The sequence below is a fragment of the Lampetra planeri genome, chromosome 64, assembly GCF_965212315.1.
Source record: "Lampetra planeri chromosome 64, kcLamPlan1.2.h2, whole genome shotgun sequence".
NCBI lineage: Eukaryota > Metazoa > Chordata > Hyperoartia > Petromyzontiformes > Petromyzontidae > Lampetra > Lampetra planeri.
This window is the reverse complement of record NC_136170.1, coordinates 2107545-2134215: the sequence shown is the minus strand read 5'-3', so window position 1 is coordinate 2134215 and position 26671 is coordinate 2107545. Positions and strand designations below refer to the sequence as shown.

Here is a 26671-nt window from a genome sequence, read left to right as displayed (position 1 = left end):
GTGGTTAACATGCAAACAAAAAAAAAACATGCTCCGATAGTCTATACCAGGGGTCGGCAACCTACGGCTCCGGAGCCGCATGCGGCTCTTTACGGGCTGCTTCTTGACGATATGTACGTATGTACAGTATGTACTCAGATGCATTGCGGCTCTTGAAATACTGAATTTTGTACCGAATTGGAAAGAAATGGCTCTTCTTGTTATTTTGGTTGCCGACCCCTGGTCTATACATTGTCTGATTGGTCCACATCTTTGATGCTAGTCTCAAAGAAAGCTGTCTGGAGCAGCAGTGCCGTACTACCGGCGTGCGTGCGGGGGTGGGGGGGGCTGTACCACTCGGGCTGGTGGAGGTACTTGTAGGACAGCTTGATCCACAGCTGGATGTCGCCGGGGCTCCGCTCCACAGCCTCCTCGAGCCGCGCGGCGTCGTCCGAGCCGGCGCTGAAGTAGCGCTCGCTGCACGCCGCCGACACCGCCGCCTCGACCTGCCGTGCCACGGCTGGACCGGCTACACGGGCACGTGGTGAGAGGGGGGGGTGAGAGGGGGGGGTAAGAGGGGGGAGTGGGGCACAAGACTCACATCAGCCCGGTCTGTGCTGGGTCAGTAACCCGGAGAGTATTCCAGCACCCGCATGATCTGCGTTTGACGAGCGCCAAGCGATCGGGTGTCACCATGACGCGTGTCACCGTGTGTCTGCGCGTCGCCGCGTGTCTGCGCGTCGCCGTGTAGGTCTGCGCGTCACAGCGTTGGTGTCGACTAGCGGTGGTGTCTGCGCGTCACCGTGTGTCTGCGCGTCACCGTGTGTCTGCGCGTCGCCGCGTGCGTCCGCGCTCAATCTCTCACGCTTGCCGGGCCCGGGGAGCGCCCCGCGGTCAACGCCGCCGTCGTCGCCGCTCTCGCTGTCGCTCCCCCCGGCCGTCCCCGCCGCGTTCGTCTTCCTCACGGCCACGGGCCGCCACGCCCGCCGCTCCTTGAACGTGGTGAAGGGGGGTTCTGCGGTGGTGGGGGGGGGGGGCGGTACCAGTCAGCGCGAGTCTCCGGAGCAATGGCGCGTCACTAACCCCGACCCTACCAATCCCCTTGTTAGCCGAGTCCGTTAACACCCCCCCCCCCACCCACCATCACCCGGCACACCGAGCCCACCCCGCGGTTTTTACGGCTGCTGCGAATGGACTGCCTGCGATCACCGCACAGATCTTGTGCGAGACTCCCTTCCTGTTGGCGTCCAGGAATAGGTGCTGGGACCCCCTGGCTAGCCACGAGAAGGCGGTCCAGCAAACTGCGGACTAATATCATCTGTCCCCATTGTATTGCAGAGAGCGTAAAAAGACCCGGAACAATGGACGAAACAATCTAGACGTGTGGAGGACCGCAGAACTCGGGCAATTCTTGGCAGCACCGGCTTGCTGCCTTGGCTGCTGCCTTCCTCCTCTCTTCCCCTCCAAGAGCGAGCGAGTTCTGTGCGGCAGGCAGCGTCGCGTTACCGATGCCTGGCGGCAGTCGTAAGCTAGCAAGAGCGGTGATGGTAGTGGTGGAGGCGCCGTGGCTGCCCGGCACGCTTGCTAGCGGGGTCACACTCACGCTGGCGGGCCCGGTCGTTGACCTTGCCGCACTACGAACCCGGCGACCCGAGTTCGATTCCCGTTCACGACCAACACAAAGTGACGATTATCTGAACCGGTCCTGGGCCTCCCCCTAGTTCGACTCGGCCTGAAACAAGTACCTGGTGTGGTGTGTAGTAAACATCGCCACTGGGGAGACAAAGTTGGCCGGGCGTGGTGTTGTCCACCCACCACCTTCATGTGCCGTGCCCCGCTTTCATAGGTGCTCGCTCAAAGCACTTGCCCCAACGGTCTATTCAGGCTATCCGGCAGATATTTAGGTTTTTTCCGGTAAAGTCACGTAGATAAAAAATTAAAATTAATAAAAGTTAAATAAAAATAAAATAATAAATCACGACGTTTCGGAGGCAACACAAGCTTCCGTCTTCAGGTGGAACCGTCACAGCACGATAGCTGTAATCAAGTAAGAGGTTCCACCTAAAGACGGAAGCTTGTGTTGCCTCCGAAACGTCGTGATTTTTATTTTATTTTACTTTTATTCATTTAAATTTTTTACCTACGTGACTTTACCGAAAAAACCTAAGAATATGAATCCTTGCAGTCACGAAAGCTTCAAATCTAGAATTATCCGGCAGATCTCTGTCTTTATCTTTGGTGGTGACGACACTCACGGTGGCGGGCGCGCTCGTTGACCTTGCCCACAAGCAGCACGGCCACCTGATCGGCCGTCACGCGCTCCGTGTTGGGGCCCAGCACGCCGCGCACGTAGCTCTCTGCGCGACCATCGGCAAGGCAGGGGAGAGACGCCGCCTCTGATTAGCGCGGCCGAAAGAGAGTTCAACGTACATGCGTGCGTGCCAGACCACCCCCCCCCCCGCCCCCCCCCCCCCCAAAAAAAGAATAAACCACGCAGCGAAGACGTTTTCAACCGAGCCACCGATGCAGCGTGGCCGCGGTACTCCTACGTAGCGGTCAGCTGTCGATGACCCGGCGTGCAAATTAGGCGACAAGAACGTAAGGTAGCGTTTACCCACTTACAGTTAATTATACGTGCGCTGAAGAAGAGCCATTGAAGAGCCATTGCCCGAAACGTTACCTATTACCTATTTTAAAGGACACTGTTATCGACGAATGGATGTGTTGAGACTTAGCCATTTGATTTTTTTTGTTTCCTTTGAATGGCGGCGAACATGTAGATCGTCTCCGCCGTTTTCTATTGCTTCTTGAGTCGAGTCGGATTAAGGGCGGTGCGGCGTGGTTAGGACACCTGGAGCTACGGACCCAGCGACCAGAGATCCATTCCCAGCCACAGCTAAACATCAGTGGGCGTGCGACATCTCTTCATGAGGTACGTACGTTGAACTTCTTTCGCACCGTACGTAGCCATCCATGCAAAACGGAGGTGCGCGGGGGGGGGGGTTAAGAACAACAGACTAAACACAAAAATCAGTCCCAAAGAAATTCGTTTTCAATCTCGAAGCTGCTTGCCAACAGCACTTGCCCCAACAGTCTGCCAAGGCTATAAACAGGGGATCTTTGTCTTTGTCGAGTGTGCGTGCGTGGTGCTTTACCGGCCGCGGTGATTATCTCCTTCTGGGAACTTTCACTTGTACAGCCCAGCAGGGGGAGGTCATACGAGAGGATGTCTTGGAACAGCTCCTCCCGGCTCAGAGTACAGTCCGCCATGTGCTGCCTGTACCAGTCAGTAACAGCCACATAACAGCAGCAGCAGCATGAGTATGGGGAGGGGAGGGTTGTTGCTGTTGTAAGTTAGGCCACCATATTGCTCTGTTAACTGTGTTTACTTTTACACTATGAGACCTCCTTTACCAGTAGCAAAATATAGTAATAGGTTTTTACCCTTTTATCTAGTACAAAAACTGACACCTTTATACAAGGGATCATGTTTGCAATAACCACAACACAAGGAGTCAAAATGCAAACAAAAAGAAACAACTCTGATAATGATATGCACTGTCCTTGAAGTTGATTGGTCCACACCTGAGACAGCTTTTCTTAGAGCCTAGTCTCCATTGGTGTTGGACCAGATGATGCATTTTGACTGCTTGTGTTGTGGTTATTGCAAACATGATGCCTCGTTTCGATTTAAAGCTTTCGTGACTGCAGGGATTCATCTTCTTGGTTCTTTCAGTAAAGTCACGTAGAAGGGAAGTAATAAAATAATAAAAATAAAACATAATAAAATAATTCTCACGACGTTTCGGCCACAACGCAAGCAGCCGTCCTGAGGTAAACACCAGGTCTGTCAGGGAGACAGCGTCTGAATGGTACATTCAGACGCTGTTTGTTGCCTTGTATAAAGGTGTCAGTTTTTGTTCTAGTTGAAAGGGTAAAAAATTAACCCGTAAAAACAACGTTTTTCACTATAAATCCTTTATATGCGTGGCGGCTAGAGTCCTCTCGTCCTCTGGCTTGAGATGGCTGCCACCTATGGGTCAGATGATTGCCTGCCACCATTAAGCAATTGGTAATTAAATATAAAAAAAAAATTCCTAAAAAGTGTAAAGTTATGGAAAAAAATTTCACGAAAATAAATTGTCACGCACAACGAGTCTGTGTGCAAAATGTCAGCTCGATTGGATCACGGGAAGTGGGTTAAAAAACGACCGAAAGATTTGCACCGTCGTAAGCGCGCAAGCAAGCAGGCAAGCGAACTTAATATAAAGGATTTAAAAACCTATTACTACTGGAGAGAGCCGTCGCGTGTTCTGCCATCTCGCGTCTCACCAGGGGCAGTCCTCGTCATTGCACGTCCCCGTGAGCTCGAAGTGGCAGAAGCTCCAGCGCGGCTCCACCTTGTTGCTGAAGGACGGGGAACTCAGCAGCAGCTGCTCCTTGGTGCGGAAGTACGTGCTGAACCTAAACACCCAACGGAGACAAAGATTCCCCGCCCCACCGTGTAGCCTCAGCAGACTTTCGGGGCGAGCATTGTTGCGCAACAGCAACTACGAAGGTCGGCACGGCACGCGAGGGGGGCGGGGTGGCCGGCACCACGCCCGGCCGCCTTTGTCTCCCCAGTGGCGATGCTTGCACACACCGCCAGGTACTCGTTTGAGGCCGAGTCGACCTAGGGGAGCCCCAGTTCAGACAACCGTCACTGGTGTTGGTGGCCGTGAGCTGGAAGTGAACTCGGAAGGGGCCGAGTTCGTAAGGCAGCGCGGTAAACGCTGCTACACTAACCGCCCTCCGCATCAACGCCACAGACACGCCTGGACACAAACAGAACACAACAACAACAACCGCCATTCGCCACTAAGTGGCGGTGACGTCACCACGACGCTTGTGCCAGGCCAAACAAACACAACACTAACACATACACACACACACAACACAGGAGTGCACTCAAATTGACAGACGTACGCAAAACTAAGATGCACAGAGGCACGCAGCAGACACACACACACGGACATGCGTACAAACACAGACGCACGCATTACTAGCACATACACAAACAAAAATTTAAAAAAGTAAAATAAAAATCACGACGTTTCGGAGGCAACACAAGCTTCCGTCTTCAGGTGGAACCGTCACAGCACGATTGCTGTACTCGATACATAATTTAAATTTTTTACCTACGTGACTTTACCGAAAAAACCTAAGAATATGAATCCTTGCAGTCACTAAAGCTTCAAATCTAGAACACATAAACAAGACACCCACGCATAGATGCGTTTAACACGTAGTAGGAGGCTTAGGGGAAGAAGCCAGGGCCGATTGAGCACGGTGGCGGTGCGGACCCACCTGTAGGTCTTGAACGCGAGCAGTGGGCTCTTGTAGGGCCCAAACGGTTCGGCCACAGAGTCCCGGACGGCCGGGCGAGGCAGGCGCACCAGGTCAACGCCCGTCACCACATCCTGACGAGGCGGGAGGGGGGCGAGCGGTGAACAACACGGAGCGATCGTAACGACCCTGTCACTGTTAACGGCGGAGGCGACGCGAAACGCGAGCGGATGAAAAGACGCAGCGGATATGATACCACGCACCATTGGAACCTCATTTGCCAGTAAAAATATGCTTACCCCTGAGCTCTCATACTCTGATGGTGCATTGTCTTTGAGTTGTGCGCCTTTTGGCGTCATCTGGTCCAACACCATGTGAGACTAGGCTCTAAGGAAAGCTGTCTCGGGTGTGGACCAATCAACTTCAAGGACAGTGCATACATTATCAGAGTTATGTTTTTGGTTTGCATTATGACTGCAGGTATTGTGTTCTATGTAAAAAAAGTGTCAGTTTTGTTGCCAGATAGAAGGGTAAAAAAACAATTATCATGATACCAGGCGTTCTGCATACACGCTACACGCTGGGCGGACGCTAATGAATGGGTTTTTTTTTTTAATTGGATGCACTTTTTACGCAAAGAAATCTGAACACCTTCCTCCCATCTCGCTACAATGAGTTTGAGAGCCACAGTTGTGATTTAAACTAAACAAATTTTTTTTTTATTTTACCAGGTAAGGTCAGAAAAAAAACCTGGCCACAAATGATAGCTCAACGAAGTGGCTTATCACGTGGAAACTTATAGCAGCCAAACATTCTAAATGTGGAGGGGAAAAACCGGAGGACCCGGACAAAAATCCACGTGACCACGGGGAGAGAAACACGCAAACTCCAAATATACAGCAGGAGGCATCAGGGTGTGAATCGAACCCACGACCTCCTGTATACCACGCGAGGTAGTTAACATCTCCTAGCCACCGTGATGATGATAATGATGAGAGACGCAAACTCCAAATATACAGCAGGAGGCGTCAGGGTCTGGATGGAACCCACGACCTCCTGTATACCAGGCGAGGTAGTTAACATCTCCTAGCCACCGCGGCCCGCACAAAGCAACAGGTCTGTTTGTTTCGCCAACACGTCAGCGTTTAAACCGACGAGGCGTTGGGCCTCGCTGCGGGGGACTTTCACCTCCTCGCTGCTCGTCAGCCCCTCCGCCGGCAGCAGCATCCTCGAGAACTGAGCGAGCACCGCCTCCAGCTCAAGGCCCTGGGCCTCGGCCTCGGCCTGGGCCAGCAGTCCCAGGTCTCCCCCTGCCACCGCCTTGCCGCCACCGGCACCGGCGCTCTTCTCCGCCGCGCCCGCGCCCTTGGCTCGCCCGCGTCCCACGCCCCGGGCCGCGGCCGCCCCTCTCCGGCGCTTGCTGGACCTCGTCACCGGCGGCCGGGAAACCTCGACCTCCGGCGCCGCAGCCACAGAGCCGCGCCCGGTCCTAGCGGCCCCGACGGCCGTGGCCTCCGGGCCACCGCGGAGCCGGCTTGGCGTCGCGTCCTTGCCGGGCCGGCTAGTCGGCGCGTCCTTGCCCGACAGGCCGTCCGCCCCGGGCAGGTTGGGTCGCGTGACGAGGCCGCCGCCCGTCAGGGAGAGCCGGCGCGGCGTGGTCGCGCTCGGGGAAGTCGGAGGCCCCGACCGCTCGCCCGCCGCCGCCGGTGCTGGTGCCGGTGTCGCCTGCACCGCCGCGTCGTCGGCGTCCCCCTCCTCGACGGGACCGAACGTGAGCTTGTCCTGCGAGAGGTCGTGCAGCGACGGTTGGCTGACGGTGGGCGCGGCCGGCGGCGTCGACAGCGACTGCCCGCTGCGCCGCGCGCCGCGCGACCTGCCGCCACCTTGCGGCGCTTTCTTCTGCGCCTCGGTGGCGGCGACTGCGGCGATTTCGGTGACCGCGGCGATTTTGACGACTGCGGCGATTTTGACGACCGCCGCCACTTCGGCGACGGCGGCGGCGGTGGCCGCAGCGGCAACCGCCGCGCCGGTCTTCGGCCGTGCCGGGCCACCGCCGCTCTGCGCCGCCTTGAGACGCCGGATCTTCTCGGCGTACTCCTGCTCCAGGCCCTGCAAGCGGAGCTTCTCGCGCGCGATAAACTCCTGCCGGAGGTTGCCGGGGCCGCCCCCGAGGGCCGGGTCCAGCTTCACGCGCTTGCTCACCTGCGCGGGGGGAGGGGAGGGGCACCCGGACAGTTACACCGCCGCTCCACTCCCGCAAGGATCGCGACGGCATCGCTGGTGACCCCACACGAGCGGCCGCAATGATCAGACATTTCGATTTAAAGCTTTCGTGACTGCAGGGATTCATCTTCTTGGTTCTTTCGGTAAAGTCACGTAGAAGGGAAGTAATAAAAATTATATTATATTATTTTAGTATGTTTTATTTTTATTACTTTATTATTTCCCTTCTACGTGACTTTACCGAAAGAATCAAGAAAATGATCAGACAGTTCGATACGGGGCAGTGACCCCCCCCAGAGAGACATTATGGAGGTGTGTGTGTGTGGAGGGGGGGGTGTACCGTCACCGATGACCCAAATCACCCAGAATGCACCCCCCATCTAGTCGAGGCTCCCAAGCCAAGGAGGGTTGGGAGCCCTGAAGAGCGCTCGACCGCCATCAATGGAACGGTGTGCGGGGCGCCGTCGGCAGCAGAGGGTGCCGCAGACAAATACATCGTTGTACTGTATGACGCTGAAACGTCTATGTCCCCGTCTTCTTTATATGGACCATCATATAAATGACTATTTTCCAGCGTGTACCTGGACAAATAAATAAGCCTTTAGTTCGGATTTGAATAAGTTAATTGATTCCATTTGTCGGATGTGTAGCGGGGAGAGTGTTCCAGACTGGTGGTAATTTAAATCATTAAATTTAAATGATTAAAATACCACCGGTCCCACACACAAGGACGACAACGACGACGACTCACTGGCAATCCTCCGTCTCCGACGCCGGCGTGTGGCCGCGCCAGACCGCTGACGACCGGCAGCCCCTTGCCCAGGTGCTTGCTGACGAGGGCACGGGCCCGAGCCAGCTCCTCCTCCAGCTGCCCCACCACAAACGCCTTCGAGTCCATCCGCTGCTTGATGCGATCCACCTGGGGGGGGGGGGGGGCGACGGTTTTCATTAAGGGCACATACGACGCGACGGATTGATGTGGCACAGTATTACCGCACCCACCCCCCACCCCGCGACCCCACCACCCCCGGATTACTTTGTGGATGTGAGGTGGGAGGGTGAGGTGAGGTGGGACGGTTGGGTGAGGGGAGGTGAGGGTTGAGTGAGGTGGGAGAGTTGGGTGAGGTGGAAGAATTGGGTGAGGTGGGAGAGTTGGGTGAGATGAGGTGGGGAGGGTTGGGTGAGGTGAGGTGGGAGGGTTGGGTGAGGTGAGGGGGGTGGGTGAGGTGGGGTGGGTGAGGTCGGAGGGGTGGGTGAGAGGAGGTGGGAGGGTTGAGTGAGGTGAGGTGGGAGGGTTGGGTGAGAGGAGGTGAGAGGGGTGGGTGAGGTGAGGTGAGAGGAGTGGGTGAGGTGAGGGGGGTGGGTGAGGTGAGAGGAGTGGGTGAGGTGAGGTGAGAGGAGTGGGTGAGGTGAGGGGGGTGGGTGAGGTGAGGTGGGAGGGTTGGGTGAGGTGAGGTGGGAGGGTTGGGTGAGAGGAGGTGAGAGGGGTGGGTGAGGTGAGGTGAGAGGAGTGGGTGAGGTGAGGGGGGGTGGGTGAGGTGAGGTGGGAGGGTTGGGTGAGGTGAGGGGGGTGGGTTGGGTGAGAGGAGGTGAGAGGGGTGGGTGAGGTGAGGTGAGAGGAGTGGGTGAGGTGAGGGGGGTGGGTGAGGTGAGAGGAGTGGGTGAGGTGAGGTGGGAGGGTTGGGTGAGGTGAGGTGGGAGGGTTGGGTGAGGTGAGGTGAGGTGGGAGGGGTGGGTGAGGTGAGTGAGGTGAGGTGGGAGGGTTGGGTAAGGCGAGGTGAGATGAGAGGGGTGGGTGAGGTGGGTGAGGTGAGGTGAGGTGGGTGAGGTGAGGTGAGGTGGGTGGGTGAGGTGAATCAAAGCCATGTGGAGGAAGCGAAGGCCGATAGGCGACGGATAACGAGAAAGAACGGACGCCGCCGCTGTCAGCGACCTGAGTGCGGGCTTGAGGCGATGCTCATCGTGTCGCGAGTCAAAGTGACGACGTATTTGCGAAACGACCAAGGGGGAAGACGTAAATCGGGGTATGACTGCAGAAGCGAGACACGCCGATGTACCAAATGTCAGCTTTCTACCATAGGCCGCTGTACGTGAGCTGTATCGTTCAGTTTCGTTCCGACAAACGGGGCACTACTTTTTCTTTTGCTCAATATGTTCAACGTTAATAAAAGGTATCCAAGCAAAAAGTTCTCCACGCATTATCCTGCAGTTAATGAGAAAAGTGTAATTTATTGGCGCACTATATTGACTGCGTATTGAGACATAAAAAACTGTTGAGCTAGATTTTCAACCAATCAGCATCGAAAATGTAAGTAGGTCAGAGCCAAAATCAAGCCAATATCACTACGCACATGTAAACATGGAGGAGGACTTAAACAGCGCAGCTTCATCTGATAGCGGCGATCAAGCTCGATTAACACAGGTATGTTTACTCACTTGAATTGAATGTTATGCAAGTTAATATATTGCCAACTGGGTTTATAATTTATTCTTCATATCTTTAATATAGGACTTCTTCGTGAGGCAGCTCAAATAAAATCAGATGAGAGCATTCTGACACACATTCGTGGGAAAGACTGCATTGCAATTGAGGTCTGATACCACAAATCTTGCTATCGAGATTACACAAGATTTCTCAGCAAAACTGAAAAACATATAGGTAGGTACAAAAAAATGTTTGTTCACAAATCTGTGGGGTCACTCCAATTACATTTACATATTGCGTGTGAATGCAATGTAATTCCATAATCAAATTATTTCTCTATAGAAGGTAGGGCTTTAAATATACATGTCCTATCTAATGCTCTGACTGGAGCCTTCACTTAGCAACAGTGAGACGTATGCTGGCATTGTATTTTGCATATGACCGCCAAAATTATGCAAGGTACCTATCAGCATATTGGGTCGAGATGATCAATCTTCCAAAGACTCAACCACACTGCTATGAAGAAGTTACTGCAAAAGGAAACTGGACAGTACAGTGTAAGGATGCTAACAGGTTCTCATCCATAGCTTGTGACCAAGCAATAGAACAAACCTGCAACCGTGATTCAAAGACCAAAGGCGGCATAACTGGGATAACATTGAACAGAGGTGCCGTCCAGCGGTGGATACTGTCTCATCCTGAACGTTCTGCAATCACAAGGCAGTGTGAAATGATGGCTGGAATGCAACATGAAGAGAGGGGTCATAAAGAGTTGGATGCAACAAGAATTGCAAAAGACAATGCTGCTGTTATATCTTTGGTTTCAGCGGTTGAGTCTATGATCAATCCCTTGCTGCCTCGTGAAGATCTTGTATGTGTTAGCTCTGGTGTTGTTGCTACAAAGACCGTCAGAGATGACATACAAAGTGCTTGTGATGAAGGTGAAACAGCTCTGAAATTTTTCATCCAAGATCGAGTCCAGTCATCAAAAACAGACTTCTTCTCTCCAATAAAGTCCTTGAAGCTCACTACGTTTGGGGATCAAATGAAGAAATCATCCAAGACAAAAGATGGAAATCAAGTCATTCTAAAAAAGGACAGGAGACTCTTTGCACGACTGTTAGTGATACGTCAATCCCTGTCTGTAAACTTGAAAGAGATTCTGACATATTCACTTGGCAATATCTCATCCCCGCTAGCAAGCACTGATGGTTCATTAGCCAAAACAAATAAGGCTGCTTTTCTAGCTTGTTTAGAATCAAAGAACAAGGACTGTCATGTGAACAAGACTGCTGGTGATAATGGTGCCCTACTGATAGATGGCATGGCATTAATCAGGAGTCTCAAGAATATACCAGACACATTCGGTGAGCTTGCTGATGATCTTCTTCAACTTATGATTAAGATGGGTAGAAAGTTCAGTTGTCCAAGGGTCGATTTTGTCATTGATCACTACCCGGCAGTAAGCATCAAAAATGCTAAACGATCAAGATGTGCTGTTGCTGGACAACAATTACTGCAAATATACAGCATCAAGCAGAAGACTCCAAGTCAGTAGACCAAGTTTCTAGCCAGTGGTGAAAATAAAAAAGCCATGACAGACTTTCTCTTTGAGACATGGAGAACTGTGCCTTTACAAGCAGCTGGAAAAGACATAGCTATCTTTGTGGCACACAGAAATGTATGTCATCAACTCACTCTTAAAGATGGCATTATGTCTAGTCAAAGAGGTAGAATCTTTGACTTGTGACCATGAAGAAGCTGACACGAGGCTCCTACTTCATGCAAAACATGCCTGGAGTGAACTTTATAATAAGATAATCATCCAGAGTCCTGACACTGATGGCTAAGCTTCCCTCAGCAAAGATGGACTTTCTGACAGGAACAAAAGACAGGCAAAGAATGTTCGATCTCCAGGCTATTGGTTCTGCTTTGGGTCCTTCACTGACAGCGGCACTGATAGGACTACACACATTCACTGGCTGTGACTCAACTAGTTCCTTTTATGGGAAAGGAAAAGAGAAACCACTAAATATAGTGTCTGGAAATGCAGAGTACATCAGTGTATTTGTTGCTCTTGGGAGGCAATTTGAAATGGACAGCACCACATTTGTGACCATAGAACGTTTTGTGTGTGAGCTGTATGGAGAAAAGGTATCAGATGTTAATTTGGCCAGATACAATAGGTTCTGTGTCCAGTCCTCTTCCGAACAGGCATTACCTCCAACAAAAGATGCACTTACAGAGCACTTCAAGCGTGCTAACTACCTAGCTGCAATCCACAGGAGAGCATTGGATCCTTTTATAAATGCTCCCAGTGATCTCCCAGTGATCTCATCATATCATGGATGACTAAAGATCCAGCTTCTCAACAGATTTTGGGGTCACTCCACTGTGGGTGTAAGTCTCGTACTTGTCCAGGTGGAAGGTGCTCATGCCACAAGGCTGACCTGGCCTGCACTGACCTATGTAAACGTGTTCATTGTGACAATGTGAGATTAACTGAGGATATTTGTTTCATGTGAATCTGATAGTGAGGACAGTGATCTTGATATTTAGTGATGTGTACATGATAATAAAATTAATATAGGACATATATATTTAATATAAATCAATCAAAATTCAATCTTGCTTACAATAGTCATTGCTGTGAATATGTAGTGCAGTTGCTGCTCATGTATGCGAATTGACAATTCACCATTAAATGTGTTATTTTGAAAAGTGCTTTTTTATATTTAATATTTTGGCTTAATTATATTTGTTATTCAGATTTTACCTCAAATATTACCTTTCAATTGGAACAACATAATGAGAAGTAATTGGGATGTTAATGCTACAGCAGAAGTTTTCTTGATAATCTTATCATGTTTACTGTGCATAGATAGCAACTTCAGGTATATCACACATTTCAAACTGGTTTATTTTGTACTTCAAGTGGTAATTCTGCATTTTTGGGTTTATATGATAAACAGGTTTAAAAGTGCAAAATTCCCTATGGTTTCCCTTTTTTCAAAATGGGCACCTTTAGCATCATTTTTCTCAAAAACTGCAAGGTTGTGTGCGGAGAACTTTTTCCTAAGGAATCTCTATATATTTCTGATGTTAAATATTAAAAAAGTAGGTAGTGCCCCACTTGGTGGAACGAAACCCTATTTCTAGGCCTCTTTTAGGCTACCGACAGCGGCCTACCATGCCGGGAAGTGCCCTAGAGGTTTTTGAGACTTACATTAAGGTCTTTGTTTATGTTGCAGATAACATTTGAAGTGATATCTTACGTAATATTACAGATAATATTGGCCGCGAAAGCGCCGCGGGATTAAACCGAGCGGCGTGATATCTGCAGACACACTGGACCCCCTTACTTTTGCCAATCCTCACAGACCCGAATCGGGTGAACTGCGGTGGCTAGGAGATGGTATACAGGAAGTCGTTGGTTCGATCCCGACCCTGACCCCGACGCCTGCTGTATAGATTTGGAGTTTGCGTGTTTCTCTCCCTGCGGTCGCGTGGGACTTTCTCCGGGTCCTCCGGTGTTTTCCCTCCGCATTTAGAATCAACGTCACGCGTTTAAAGAGTATTTGGGCCGGTGTAACTTTACCACGTGATGATAAGCTACTGTCGTCTAGCTATCACCATTTGTGGCCCAGGTCGCTTCTGAAAAAAAACAGAGCTATAATACAGCTCAGTGGGCCTGAGCTGGTGAAACAAAAAGAGTAGAGCGACGATATTTTCGCGACGATATTTTCGCGTCTTTTTTCTCTTCTTGGTTCTTTCGGTAAAGTCACGTAGAATGGAAATAATAAAATAATAAAAATAAAACATAATAAAATAATTCTCACGACGCAAGCAGCCGTCCTCAGGTGGAGAAGCAGGTCTGTCAAGTAGACAGATATTTTCGCGACGATATTTTCCCGACGATATTTTCGCTCGCGATTTTTTTCAACGTTTTTTTTTTTTTAAACCCGACGCTCGCTCACCTGCTCGTCGATCTTGCGCATCAGCGTCGAGTTGGCCGAGAGCACCGTCTCCGTGGCCCGCAGCTGCTCGCGCAGGCGCAACGCTTTGACCTCGGCCAGGCGGACGCCCTCCGCCTTCTTCTCCTTCTGCGCCACCAGCTGCGACAGCAGCAACGAGTCCTTGGCCAGCGCCTGTCTGCGAGCGCGACGCAAGAGGAGGGAACTACACTCGCGCGCGGCCAGACCATCCCGTGCGTTCATTCGTCGCGCGCAGTCGGGGAGGGAAGGAGCGCTGCGCTAAACGTGCGACGTCTTGCGTGCGGCATTTGCATAAACTGCTCTTGCTGCCGTATGCCGGCGACTCGGGCGATTTGTTTGAACCGTGCGGATCACGTTGGGCGAACCAAGGGGGCAGCACCATTCCGGCCAGGCCAACGAACACAATAATCCAGCCGCACAAGACCGTTGATGATAAATGCGTGCCGTCGCTTAGCCTCGCTCGCTTCCACCCGCAGAGCCGATTATTAATAATAATAATAATTTATAAAGCGCCCTGAAACAATCGTTTTCAGGGTGCTCACAAAGGATATGGGCACCGTCCATGCGCAGGATTGATACACAAACCGTTACAGCGGCCAAACACACATGCTACACCTCCGCACACATACACACCTCTGACTCGTTGCAACCTGTCGGCACACACCGCACACACCGTACACACCACACACACTTCTGCCTCTCGAGCTGCATCCCTGTGTCAGCACCCATCGCACTTAACACACCACACTACAACAACCGCCATTCGCCACTAAGTGGCGGTGACGTCACCACGACGACGCTTGTGCCAGGCCATGTGCACACCAAAGATCCCCAGTGTAGCCTTAACAGACTGTTGGGGCAAGTGCTATTAGCGAGCAGCACCTATGAAGGCCGGCACGGCACACGAGGGGGTGGGTGGCCAGCACCACGCCCGGCCGCTTTTGTCTCCCTAGTGACGATGTTTACACACCGAGGCTGAGTCGACCTAGGGGAGGCCCAGGACCGGTTCAAATAATCGTCACTGGTGTTGGCCGTGAGCAGGAATCGAACCCGGATCGCCAGGTTCGTAGCGCAGCGCGCTAACCGCTACACCACCGCACACCACACACACACCCCCACGCACACCACGCACACCACGCACACCACACACACCACACACACCACACACACCACACACACCACACACACCACACACACCACACACACCACACACACCACACACACCACACACACACACCACACACACACCACACACACCACACACACCACACACACCACACACCTCTGCCTGCCGAGCTGCGTCTCCGTGTCGGCGATGGTGCTGCTGAGCGCGGCGCTCTGCGCTCCGCCCCCCGGCTCCGTGTCGGTGTCCGATGTGGCCGGGGAACCCTGCATGGTCTCCATGCCCCCCAGCCTCAGTCGCTCGCGCCTACGTGAGAGATGGGGGGGGGTAGAGGGCAGGCAGGTGACAGACAGCGGTCAGCACGCTGCGCTATGAATCCGGCGACTGATCTTTGATGCCGAGACCACGGCTTACATCAGCGACTCGTGATATCTCCCGTGAACAATTCCTGAGCCCCTTTAGCGATCCGCACCGACCGGCAGGGTAGGTCAGACCCCCCCCCCTCTCCAGAGGCCCCTTCAGTTAGGAACCTTTCCAAGTAAGAACCCTGACAACGGCTAACATCAGTGGGGGAGTGGCATCCGGGTTCTTCACCAGTTTGGTGGCCTACGGTTGAACAACCCCCAAGGCTGACATGGCATGAGGTGGGGGGGGAGGGGGAGGCTTTCATCCTGCAGTGGATTGATTGACGGAGGGACGGACAGCGCTAACTTCACAAATTCTTTCAAACTTAGTTGGATGGGGTCAAAGAGGTCAAGCTCCCTCCCAGTGGTGTAGGTAGAGGAGGGGAATGGACAGGCAGACGGAGGAGACATCTCTGCAGACAGCGACCACTCTGGGCGCTGTCTGGCTGCGACAACGCACCGATGACGTTGTTGAGGATTGTGGTGTCAATATTTAAACTGATGATGACGACGATGACAGTGGTGACATTAACGGCGATCGTGGCGATTACGTCGATGATGGCGACAATCACAATGGGGCTGGTAATGACACAAAACAACGATGGTGGTATTTGGTAATGGCGACAGTGGTTACGATGGCGTCGTCAGGCTCATGACGACGACGGCGATCGTGTCGAAAGTCGCGACGGTAACGACGATGACCGTGACCGCGACGACGGTTGGCAACGGTGAAAACGACGATGACGACGACAAGCGACGACGTTCGCCGAAGCGACAGCAACAGTTGATCGACGAGGGTTGATTGGAACAGGGGGGGGGGGGGGGAGGGGGGGGCAGGGGTTTCCGTTACTTCATAATCTCATCCCGGAGCCGGCGGTATTCCGGCTTCTGCGCATCCGGCATCGCCTCGGGCGTCTTCTGGGGGTCCCTGTTCTCTTCCGCGGCGTTCGACTTGGGCTTGGGTTTAGCTGCCTGTGGACAAAGACAAGGCAGCGTCGCGGTGGCGAGATATTAACTCCCTCGCCTGGTATGCAGGAGGTCGTAGGTTCGATCAAAACCCTCACACATCTGCTGTGTATGTAGAGTTTTGCGTGTTTCTCTCCCCGTGGTCATGTGGATTTTTTTTTTTCTCCGGGTCCTCCGGTTTTTCCCCTCCACATGTAAAAAGCATGCATTGAGATTTGAAAGATATCGGTGCCATAAATGTCCACAAATGATGGGCCACTTCGTTGAGCAATCGTTTGTGGCCAGGTCGCTTCTAAAAAGCTAGTTAATGCCTCATACTATTTGGTTCTTTCGGTAAAGTCACGTAGTTAGAAATTAAATTAAACAAATCACGACGTTTCGATCGCGAGACAAGCAATCATCATCATCGTCATCAGGTGATTGCTTGTGTTGCAATCGAAACGTCGTGATTTCTTTTATTTTATATCTCCGTGACTTTACCGAAAGAACCAAAGAGTATGGATTGCGTCACCAGGCAAAGGAGTTAATACCTCACTTGGCTTTGCCTGGTGGGATGGGGATGGTTTAGTTTTATGTGTTTGGGCGATTTGTTTACCTTTATTGTACTTTTCACTACTTTAGTGTTTTTGTTCCGTTTGTTGTTGGAACGTTCTTACCCCGGTGCCCCTACCGAACGTCTGTGAAAAGTAACTTTATAGCTCATCAGATTTCTCCTGCAGTGTAAATAAATATTCTGATTCTGAGCAGTGCGACGATTCACCCTCGTCCACCCACAGCTTCCACGACTTGCCAATGGTCCGAAGGTCAGGGTGGTGGTTTGGTAATGGGCTTTGGCAGCACGCTCAACCATATTTATTGTACCAGATTCAATATTCAGATTCTGTAACGAGCGCCGGGGTCACCGCGGACAAACAGCAGAACAAACACTACGGTTGACAGCAACAAAAACCCCCGACTGAGAATTAATTCTCTTTGGTTTATTCTGTAAAGTCACGTAGGTAAAAATTAAAATAAATTAACAAGTAAATTAAATCACGACGTTTCGGAAAGCAACACAAGCAACGTGACTTTACCGAAAAAACCAAAGAGTACGATGGATCCTTGCAGTCACGAAAACTTTAAATCTAGAATGAAGAGAAATCATTCGTTAAAAGCATCTTAACTCGTACCAATAGATTGGTGAGTGCGTGGCACGTCTATCGTACATCTTACACAAGGTCCAATCCATCCCCGTTGAGATCCACCAAAATCGACGACAACGGGCATTCGGCGAATAGGCCACGCTGCCCCGTCCGTATGTACGTGCTGGACAGGTAATACGTGCGTGTGCGAGCGCACGTACGTCGGCCGTGCGTCGCGCCTCCTTGATCATCATCTCCAGCAGGCCGGTGCCGAGGAGCCGTGAGCCGATGGCGGCCGCCGCCTCGCCCTCCGTGTCAGAGTCCGAGTCCCCGCCCAGGCTCACCACCACCGACTTGTGCTGCGGAAGCTGACACCGCATAACAACGGAGCTATTAACAAACAATGTTTTTACCAAGCAAGGCCCACCACTGAGCTACGGTCGCTCTTCTTCAGAAGTGACCTGGCTATCACGAGCCGCGAGCGCTTCGATTTTCGCCACCAGTGACCAACGTGGCGAGTTGTTAACTACCTCGCCTGGTATACAGGAGGCCGTGGGATCGATCCCGACCCTGACGTCTGCTGTTTAATTGGAGTTTGCGTGTCTCTTTCTCTCATTATCATCATCACGGTGGCTAGGAGATGTTAACTACCTCGCCTGGTGTACAAGGAGGCCGTGGGTTCCATCCCGACGCCTGCTGCTGTATATTTGGAGTTTTGTGTGTCTCTCTCTCTCATCATCATCACGGTGGCTAGGAGTTGTTAACTACCTCGCCTGGTACACAGGAGGCCGTGGGTTCGATCCAGACCCTGACGTCTGCTGTTTAATTGGAGTTTGCGTGTCTCTTTCTCTCATTATCATCATCACGGTGGCTAGGAGATGTTAACTACCTCGCCTGGTGTACAAGGAGGCCGTGGGTTCCATCCCGACGCCTGCTGCTGTATATTTGGAGTTTTGTGTGTCTCTCTCTCTCATCATCATCACGGTGGCTAGGAGTTGTTAACTACCTCGCCTGGTACACAGGAGGCCGTGGGTTCGATCCAGACCCTGACGTCTGCTGTTTATTTGGAGTTTGCGTGTCTATTTCTCTCCCTGTGGTCACGTGGATTTTTCTCCGGGTCCTCCGGTTTTTCCCTTCACGTTTAGAATGAACATCGCGCGTTTAGACCACTTCTCGTTGAGCTATCATTAGTGGCAGAGTCCCTTCTGAAAAATAAACTAATAGCTAAGTAGAGGCCTTGCCGGGTCTTCCACGTAAGGCTATGCGAGTCTGTATCTACAAGCGTGGAACACAGTGACACCACTGCCTCCGCACCAGTCATTTTCCAGCAGTATTTCAGACAAGCACCAGGGGTTACTCCTGAAGCCAGCAGGATAAGTAATATTTTAAAAAACTTTTTTTTAAACACGCTTTCATGAAATATACTAGTAATGGAAGAACTCCACAACTCCAGGAAGTAGGTTCGAAGCTTGCCATAACGTAAGGGGCCGTGGCCAAGTACAGCCAACGTCAGTTGAGCGTGGACAATTACACCCAAGCCAAAACATAACATGAAAAAAAGAATGTTAAAAAAATAAATATATTTTTTTATGATAGAATATAGTATCGTCATCAGTATGACACAAGTATACCACGTTTGCAGTCGATACCACATTGGGAAGTGGGTTAAAATTGAGTTAGAAGATTTGACGATACAACAACGACGACGACAACAGAGTTAAATGAAAGCGTGTAATAAATGGGGCTCACCTCACCACGGTTAATCGAGCGCAAGCATCGCATGCGGTGGTGGGGTAAAGTGTGAGTACTCCCACTTCTTTCGGGACGTACGTGGCCTGCGTGGAAGAGTAGGCCAACTACCACTCGGGGGAGGGGCTCTCGAAGGGGCTCCCCCCCTTCTACGGGAGGCACGTTCATCGAACACGAGCCGTTGGGTGTCCACGTTCAACTTTCACAGCACACCAACGACAAAGCACCGTCACCACCGACGACGACGACGCGGCTCCGTACCGTGATCTTGGGTCGCTTGGCGGGCGGGATTCGCTGCTGCAGCCGTGAGCTGCCACCGCCACCCGCGGCGGCGGTCGTGGTAACGGCTGTGGTGACGGCGGCGGTAACGGCGGCGGTGACGCCGACGCTGGCTGCGGTGGCGGCGGTGGGGGAAGCGGTCGAGGGGAGGGGCGATTGCGTCGCGGCCGAACGGGGCGCGGCGTCCATGCCGTTTCTGTTGATCGGCGTGGACGTCGCCAGCACGGACAGCAGCATCGGTGGTGGCGGTGGTGGTGGCGGCAACGGTGGTGGCGGTGGTGACGATGTCTTCTCGGGAGCAACCTCCGAGTCCGCCTCTTCCTTCTGTAAAACGATGCCGCATTGATCAGCATTTGGGACGCCATGCTAACTGCCCTGCCGCTGGTGTACACAGGAGGTCGTGGGTTCGAACCCGACTCTTGACGCCTGTACATTTGGAGTACGCGTGTTCCCCCCGTGGCCGCGTGGATTATTCTCCGGCTCCTACGGTTATTCCCTCCACATTTAGAATCGCGCGTTTTAGAGTATGTGGCTGCTATAAACGTCCACACGATGAACCACTTCGTTGAGTTTCGATTTAAATCTTTCGTGACTGCAGGGATTCATCTTCTTGGTTCTTTCGGTAAAGTCTCGTAGAAGGGAAATAATAAAATAAAACATAATAAAATAATTCTCACGACGTTTCGGCTACAACGCAAGCAGCCGTCCTGAGAATTATTTTATTATGTTTTATTTTTATTATTTTATTATTTCCCTTCTACGTGACTTTACCGAAAGAACCAAGAAGACACTTCGTTGAGCCAACATTTGTGACAAGGTCGCTTTTGCAAAAGAAGCTAATGGGCTCAGTGGTGGGGGGGCGGCCTTACCCGATAAAAATCACCACGGTAAAATAAAACGTTGGTATTCAGCGCGAGGGAGGGGGGCGTCTACACACCTCTGGCTTGGTCACACGCTTGATCTGAATGGACTTGAGCAGCTCCTCCCGCAGCAGCATCTCTTCCTCCTCCGCTTCGTCCTCGAAGGGGGGCTTCGGGGGTTGTTCGGGCTCCCCGGGGGGCAGGGGAGGGGGCTCGCAGGGCTCGGGGGGCACGGGACCCGGCAGGGCGGCCTCCACGAGTCTCGTGACCGCTGCCGCCTCCGCGAAGGACGACACCTGATCGACGGAGGGTTAAGATCGAGGGTGTCAAACACAACGGGCGCGTAGCGACGCTCCGCTCCCCCCCCTGGGGGGGTGGGGGTAGGGGAAGTGACCAGTCAATCCCACGGTTGGCAAGCACCAACTCAACCTCGGTGTCTCACGCGAAAACCCACAAGGGGTACCCCCCCCCACCGGAGGTCTTCCGCATACATTCACAGGTGCTACTCGCTAACAGCACTTGCCCCAGCAGTGCTGTTACAGGCTATACGGGGATCCGTGTCCATCTTTTAGTCTCACCTGCAGCAGGCTGTGTGGCGTGAAGGCCTGCACGGGAAGGCCCAGGGATGACAGTCCTTCCCCGTGTACGGCAAAGGGTTGCGGGGACACCACTGCAAACACGGGCACTGACATCATTTATGGTTTAATTTAGCAATTCAATCATTCCCATGCATGCACACACACTCCCCTTCACTCCCTGACCCACCCACTCACACACTCACCCAATGACTCGCTCGTTCACTGAACCGTCAGCGCAACCCTGCGCGTTGACGAAACCTCTGACACGGGGGCAAGCGGTGGCGCATTTTCCGCTTGCTGTTGCAGACGTTAGAGTGGTTCAAACCCGGCAGCAGCCCTGGTCAATACTGCGGGTCTATTAACCGTAAATACAACACGCCATTCGCTTGACATTTTTACGCTAAAGCTGTTATTTAAAAAAAAATAAGTGCAAAGTCCACGGGTGCCGACAACAATCTAAAATTTGATTAAATTAGTGGCAAGTTTGCTTGTGCCGCACAGGAGCAACTGCCACTCGGGGTCCGCCCTGTTAGCCAAGTCCGCTGCATTGCGCCCCGAGATGTACTGCATAGAAAGCGTGGCATGACGATTAACCCCTTTCAAGTTCCAAGACGTCTGCAGGTTGCGGGGTGGGTGTCCTCGTTCACTGCTGAATCTCGGAACGTTGCAAGCGGTTCAGCCTTCATTTTATTCAGAGGCGTCGCTGCTTTTAAAGACGTTGTTACTCGCCGCAGAGAACCGTAGCGACACGAACGCACTCTACGACAGCTGGCGCCAAACTGTGACATACCCCCTCCACGCGTGACTTTGTGGGAGCCTCGGTACCGATAAAGTTATTTCGTTACATTTTTCCTTTCCTTTCTGGTCCAACACCATGTGAGACTAGGCTCTAAGGAAAGGTGTCTCGGGTGTGGACCAATCAACTTCAAGGACAGTGCATACATTGTCAGAGTTATGTTTTTTGTTTGCATAGACCACAGGTATTGTGGTCTATGCAAACATGACTCCTTGTAAAAAAAAAGGTGTCAGTTTTGTTGCCAGATAAAAGGGTAAACAACCAATTATCATATTTTTTTTCTGGGGTAGACGTACATCATCGGAACGGTGACGGGGTTAAGCGACAATTACGATGATAGGAGGGGCGATCGCGGTGCTTACTGGGCGAGTTGCTCTCGCTATCCACCTCCATAGCAACCTCCTCGTAGTTGTCGTGCTGGAAAAGGTTCGCCCGAAGCTCCGACACGCGCCGTTCCCGCGGCCTCCTCTGCTCCACGTCTCCGGCCTTGGGTGGTGGGGGTAGGGGAAGTGACCAGTCAATCCCACGGTTTGGCAAGCGTCAACTCAACCTCGGCGTCTCACGCGAAAACCCACAGGGGGTCGTCCCCCCCCCCCGGAGGTCTTCCGCATGGATTGCCGTGCTCAAGTGATCTCTCGTCTTGAGGCCGAGTGAAATTACGTCGCTGTAAGGACGTGGGTTGCCAGGCCCCCTGGAGTCAGGCGCTCGAACTCGACGCGTGCGTGCGCGGACGATGGGAGAACGAACCGGAAGACAACCCAGTGCGTTTCTCACTTCGTTACAAAGTAGGCGAATTTGATACGCGTGAAACGTCCCTGAGACCAGGGGGAGGGGGGTCGTCAGAGGTCGCAACCGGGTACCCGATACCCGTACCCTACCCGATACCCGGCTACCCGTACCCAGCCAGGTACGGGTACCCGTTTGCGACCCTGGTGCGGCCGGGTACAGGTACGGGTAGGCTGTGAGTCACTGGTGAGTAACCGTTTGTCACTCATTTCCCAACGTCTTGTCTCTTCTCACAATTCAAGTTCCTAGAATCAACCAGAGGTCGCAATCGGGTACTCGGATACCCATTCCCTACCCGTACCCGGTCGGGTACGGGTAGCCGGGTATCGGGTAGGGTACGGGTACCCGTTTGCGACCCTGGTGCGGCCGGGTACGGGTAAGGAATCAAAACCCGTTTGCGACCTCTGGGGGTCGTCGGCAGCCAAAACAACCAAGAGGAGCGATTTGTTCTCGAATTAGTAAAAAAAATACTCCAGCCTTTCAAGAGCAGCAATGCACGTGGTGAATACGAGATGGTGGTCCTTGATAAATAACGTCGCGAAACAGCAGTTCCTGAGAGAGATGTGTGCGGGTCCTCAGCCGCAGGTCTCCGACCACTGCCCATGGTAAACTGGACTCCCATGGTCAACTGGAGACTCCATGGTCAGGGGTCGGCAAACCAAAACAACAAGACCACCCATTGTTTGATTTAAAGCTTTCGTGACTGCAGGGATTCATATTCTTGGTTCTTTCGGCAAAGTCACGTAGAAGGTAAACAATAAAATAATAAAGATATAAAACAATAAATGATTTCCCTTCTACGCGACTTTACCGAATGAATGTCAAGAGCCGCCGCTGCAGTCCTTGAAGAGCCGCGGCAGTTTGCCGACCTCTGCCCAAGACAAGACGGGCGGCGAAAAAAAATTCCCGGGCGTGGCGAAAATGGCACCGGCGACGCGCACCACACCCACCTTTCCGCCGCCGGTGCCCGCGACGCCGGGAGAGGCGGCCGAAACGCCGCCAGCGCCGCCGCGGTCGCCCAGAATCTTCATGAAGCGCACGTATTGCTCCTCGGTGCTGGGCAGCTCCCGGATGCGCCGGATCTCGTCGGCCTCCTGCCGCCGGCGCTCGGCCTCTTCGTTGTCGCGTCGCCTCCTCCTCGCCGCCGCCGCAATCACCTCCTGCCGCCCCTGCCAGGTCCGCGTGCGCCCTGCTGCGGCGGCGGCGGTGGCGGCGGAGGATCGCGCGCTGGGGCGCGGAGGCGCCGTGGATCGCGGCGCTGGCGAGGAGTGGAGATCAGGGGGGGGGGGGCGGAGGGGGGTAGGGAACGGAATCTGAATATTTGTCTGGTAAAATAAGTATGATTTGAAGCTTTCGTGACTGCAGGGATTCATCTTCTTGGTTCTTTCGTTAAAGTCACGTAGGTAGAAAATAGAATAAAATAAATCACGACGTTTCTGGCGCAACACAAGCGTCCATCATCAGGTAGGAAAGCGTGGTTTGCAGCTGAGGCAGACTGTTTTAAAAGGTTTAAAATGGGTGTAGCCCAAGGGTTATAAAGAAGTGGCCGGGGCTAGTGATGTTAATGTGAGAAATTGGCATGTAACTGTAAGATAGGAGAGCGGTCTTCGTCGAGGAGACCTTTTAAAACAGTCTGCCTCAAGCAGCAGGCCACGCTGTCCCACCCGATGGATGCTTTTTTTGCGCCCGAAACGTCGTGATCTATTTGATTTTATACCTACGTGACTTTACCGAAAAAAACAAAGAGTAAGGAAGATAACATCTCGCCACCGTGGCATACTTAAATAAATAAAGCGCTCAAGTTCGCGCGCAGGCCTGCCAGAACATGGGCGGGTGTGGCCAGCGACGATCGTTTCACGTGGCTCACACGCCCACGCCAGCGCGCAGGGCCGAAACGAGAAATATTTCTAAGAGAGTGAATGTTACATCGGAGTGCAATTTATCCGCCAAGGTTAAATGGCCCACGACTGGGTTTCAAACGGCCCGTGACCACACGAGGCGTGCCACTTCAGAAAGGGACCAAAAGCAGTCGTATGTGCGTGTGTATAGTGGGGAGCGGTCGTGTCGTGGTTAACGCGCCGCGCTATGAACACGGCGACCAGAGTTTGATTCCCACTCACGGCCAACACCAGGAACGATTATCCGAACTGGTCCTGGGCCTCCCCTAGGTCGACTCAACCTCAAATGGGTACCTTGTGCAGTGGGTAAACATTGCCACTAGGGAGACAAAGGCGGCCGGGAGTGGTGTTGGCCACCCACCCCTCGTGCCATGCCGGCCTTCATAGGTGCTCGCTAACCGCACTTGCCCCAACAGTCTGTTAAGGCTATATGGGGAATCTTTGTCTTTTTTATGTATGCTGAACTTGTTACTCACTGTACGTAGCTAACTGTTCTAATCGGAGGTGCAGGGGAAGGACAACAAACTACACACATAAAGCAGTTAAGGAAATTCGTTTTGCTATCTAGATCATGATTTCAAAGTGCATGGCTCCCAGTGCCTTCCTAATATCAGAAGAGCGTTCCAGACGGCTGCAGAAGCTCATCCGAAAGCACGCAATGCGGTGACCGCCTTTGTTCGATGGTTAAGCCAAAAAGTCGCCGTGAGGACGATCGGAATTTGCGCTCTGGTTTATGCCTTGCCACAGAATGCGGCATTTGAATATCGCCGATTTCGGAAACAAGACAGCGAACGCTGGGCTGGTTAAACCAGTTGTGCGAGTGCGTGACGCCCAGGCTTGTTTTTAGCTTCTGAGGAAAGGAATGAACCTTACGAGTCGATTGCAGTAAAAACACGCTGCGAACGCATTTCATCTTGTAATAGACACTACCTACAACAGAGCCAGTCCAGCACGGCTCGGCAGGCAACTGGTTGTTTTCGGCTGCAAGACCAGAGCCGTGTCTCACTGGCATAGAAGCCACAACCGCCCGGACGCCTGCTGCTGTATATTTGGAGTTTCCGTGTCGCTCTCATCATCATCACAGTGGCTAAGAGATGTTAACCATCTCGCCTGGTATACAGGAGGTCGTGGGTTCGATCCCGACCCTGACGCCTGCTGCTGTGTATTTGGAGTTTGCGTCATCAGGTGGGATCGTCACAGCTAAATTTACTGTATCAAGTGATACAGTAATATGATACAGTAAATTTAGCTGTGACGGTCCCACCTGATGACAGAGACTTGTGTTGCCTCCAAAACGTCGGGATTTATTATTTTGTTTCTATTATTTTTATTGTTATTATATATTTTTACCTACGTGACTTTACCGAAAAAACCTACGAGTACGAATCTTTGCAGTCACGAAAGAAGCTTCAAATCTAGAAACATAGTTCATCGTTTGCGCCTACATAGGGGTCCCCTCTTGCGAAGCCCAGCAGCGCGGTATCACCGCTAGGCTCGGCAAAAACATCCGGCGGAAAAAAAAAAAAAACACCACCGGTGCCGCGCTAACGCCCCCCCCGGGCACACCGGCACGGGTTGCGCAGCTCGCCAGGGAAGTTGAACGCCGTGCTCACTCGTGCGGGTGGTGCGAGGAGCTGGGCTGGGCCTCCTCCTGGCCGGGGTAGCCCTGGGCTTGGCTTGCGCCCCCCGCGATGCCGATGGCCTGGACGTCGTCGCGCCGGAGCTCCTGGACTTCGCCGGAGCCGTCCTTGATTTGGCCGTCGGCGCGCGTGGCTGCGCCTGCTTCTCGCGGCTCGACTGCAGAACCTGCCGCTCCTTCTGCTGCCACTTGTGGCTGGCGGACTTGAGAGCGAGCAGCCGAAGCTGCAGCTCCTCCTCATCCTCCTCCTCCTCCTCTTCGTTCTCCTTGCCCGCGCCGTCGGGGAGCTGTGGACGCGTGCGAGAGGAGGTGGAGGGGGGTGGTGGGGGCAACGGAAACGCTCGTGTTAATACGAAGTGAAGGCACGCAAGCCTGGCGATTCACTCGCTCGCGAAATTGCTGGGGGAAGGGCTGTCCCCCCAACAAGTGTTTAGAGGCCTACGTCACGCTGAGACACCCACAATTTAACGCACCCCACGTGATCAGCCGATTGCACAACTGTTGTGGTGCAATCATTTATAATGC

At 52.7% G+C, this 26671-nt stretch overlaps 1 protein-coding gene across 1 annotated transcript in view; it reads right to left on the bottom strand.

Moving 5' to 3' along the window:
• Nucleotides 1-26671, bottom strand: part of ZFC3H1 (zinc finger C3H1-type containing) — a 55247-nt gene that overhangs the window by 19426 nt on the left and 9150 nt on the right. Inside the window, 18 exon segments of the mRNA XM_078619733.1 lie at nt 334-508; nt 845-994; nt 2235-2336; nt 3135-3256; nt 4312-4443; nt 5326-5438; nt 6493-7506; nt 8279-8446; nt 13930-14104; nt 15230-15376; nt 16325-16446; nt 17783-17929; nt 19572-19913; nt 20527-20745; nt 21028-21134; nt 22186-22309; nt 23560-23867; nt 26121-26433. Of these exon segments, the coding sequence (XP_078475859.1) occupies nt 334-508; nt 845-994; nt 2235-2336; nt 3135-3256; nt 4312-4443; nt 5326-5438; nt 6493-7506; nt 8279-8446; nt 13930-14104; nt 15230-15376; nt 16325-16446; nt 17783-17929; nt 19572-19913; nt 20527-20745; nt 21028-21134; nt 22186-22309; nt 23560-23867; nt 26121-26433 (3980 nt within the window).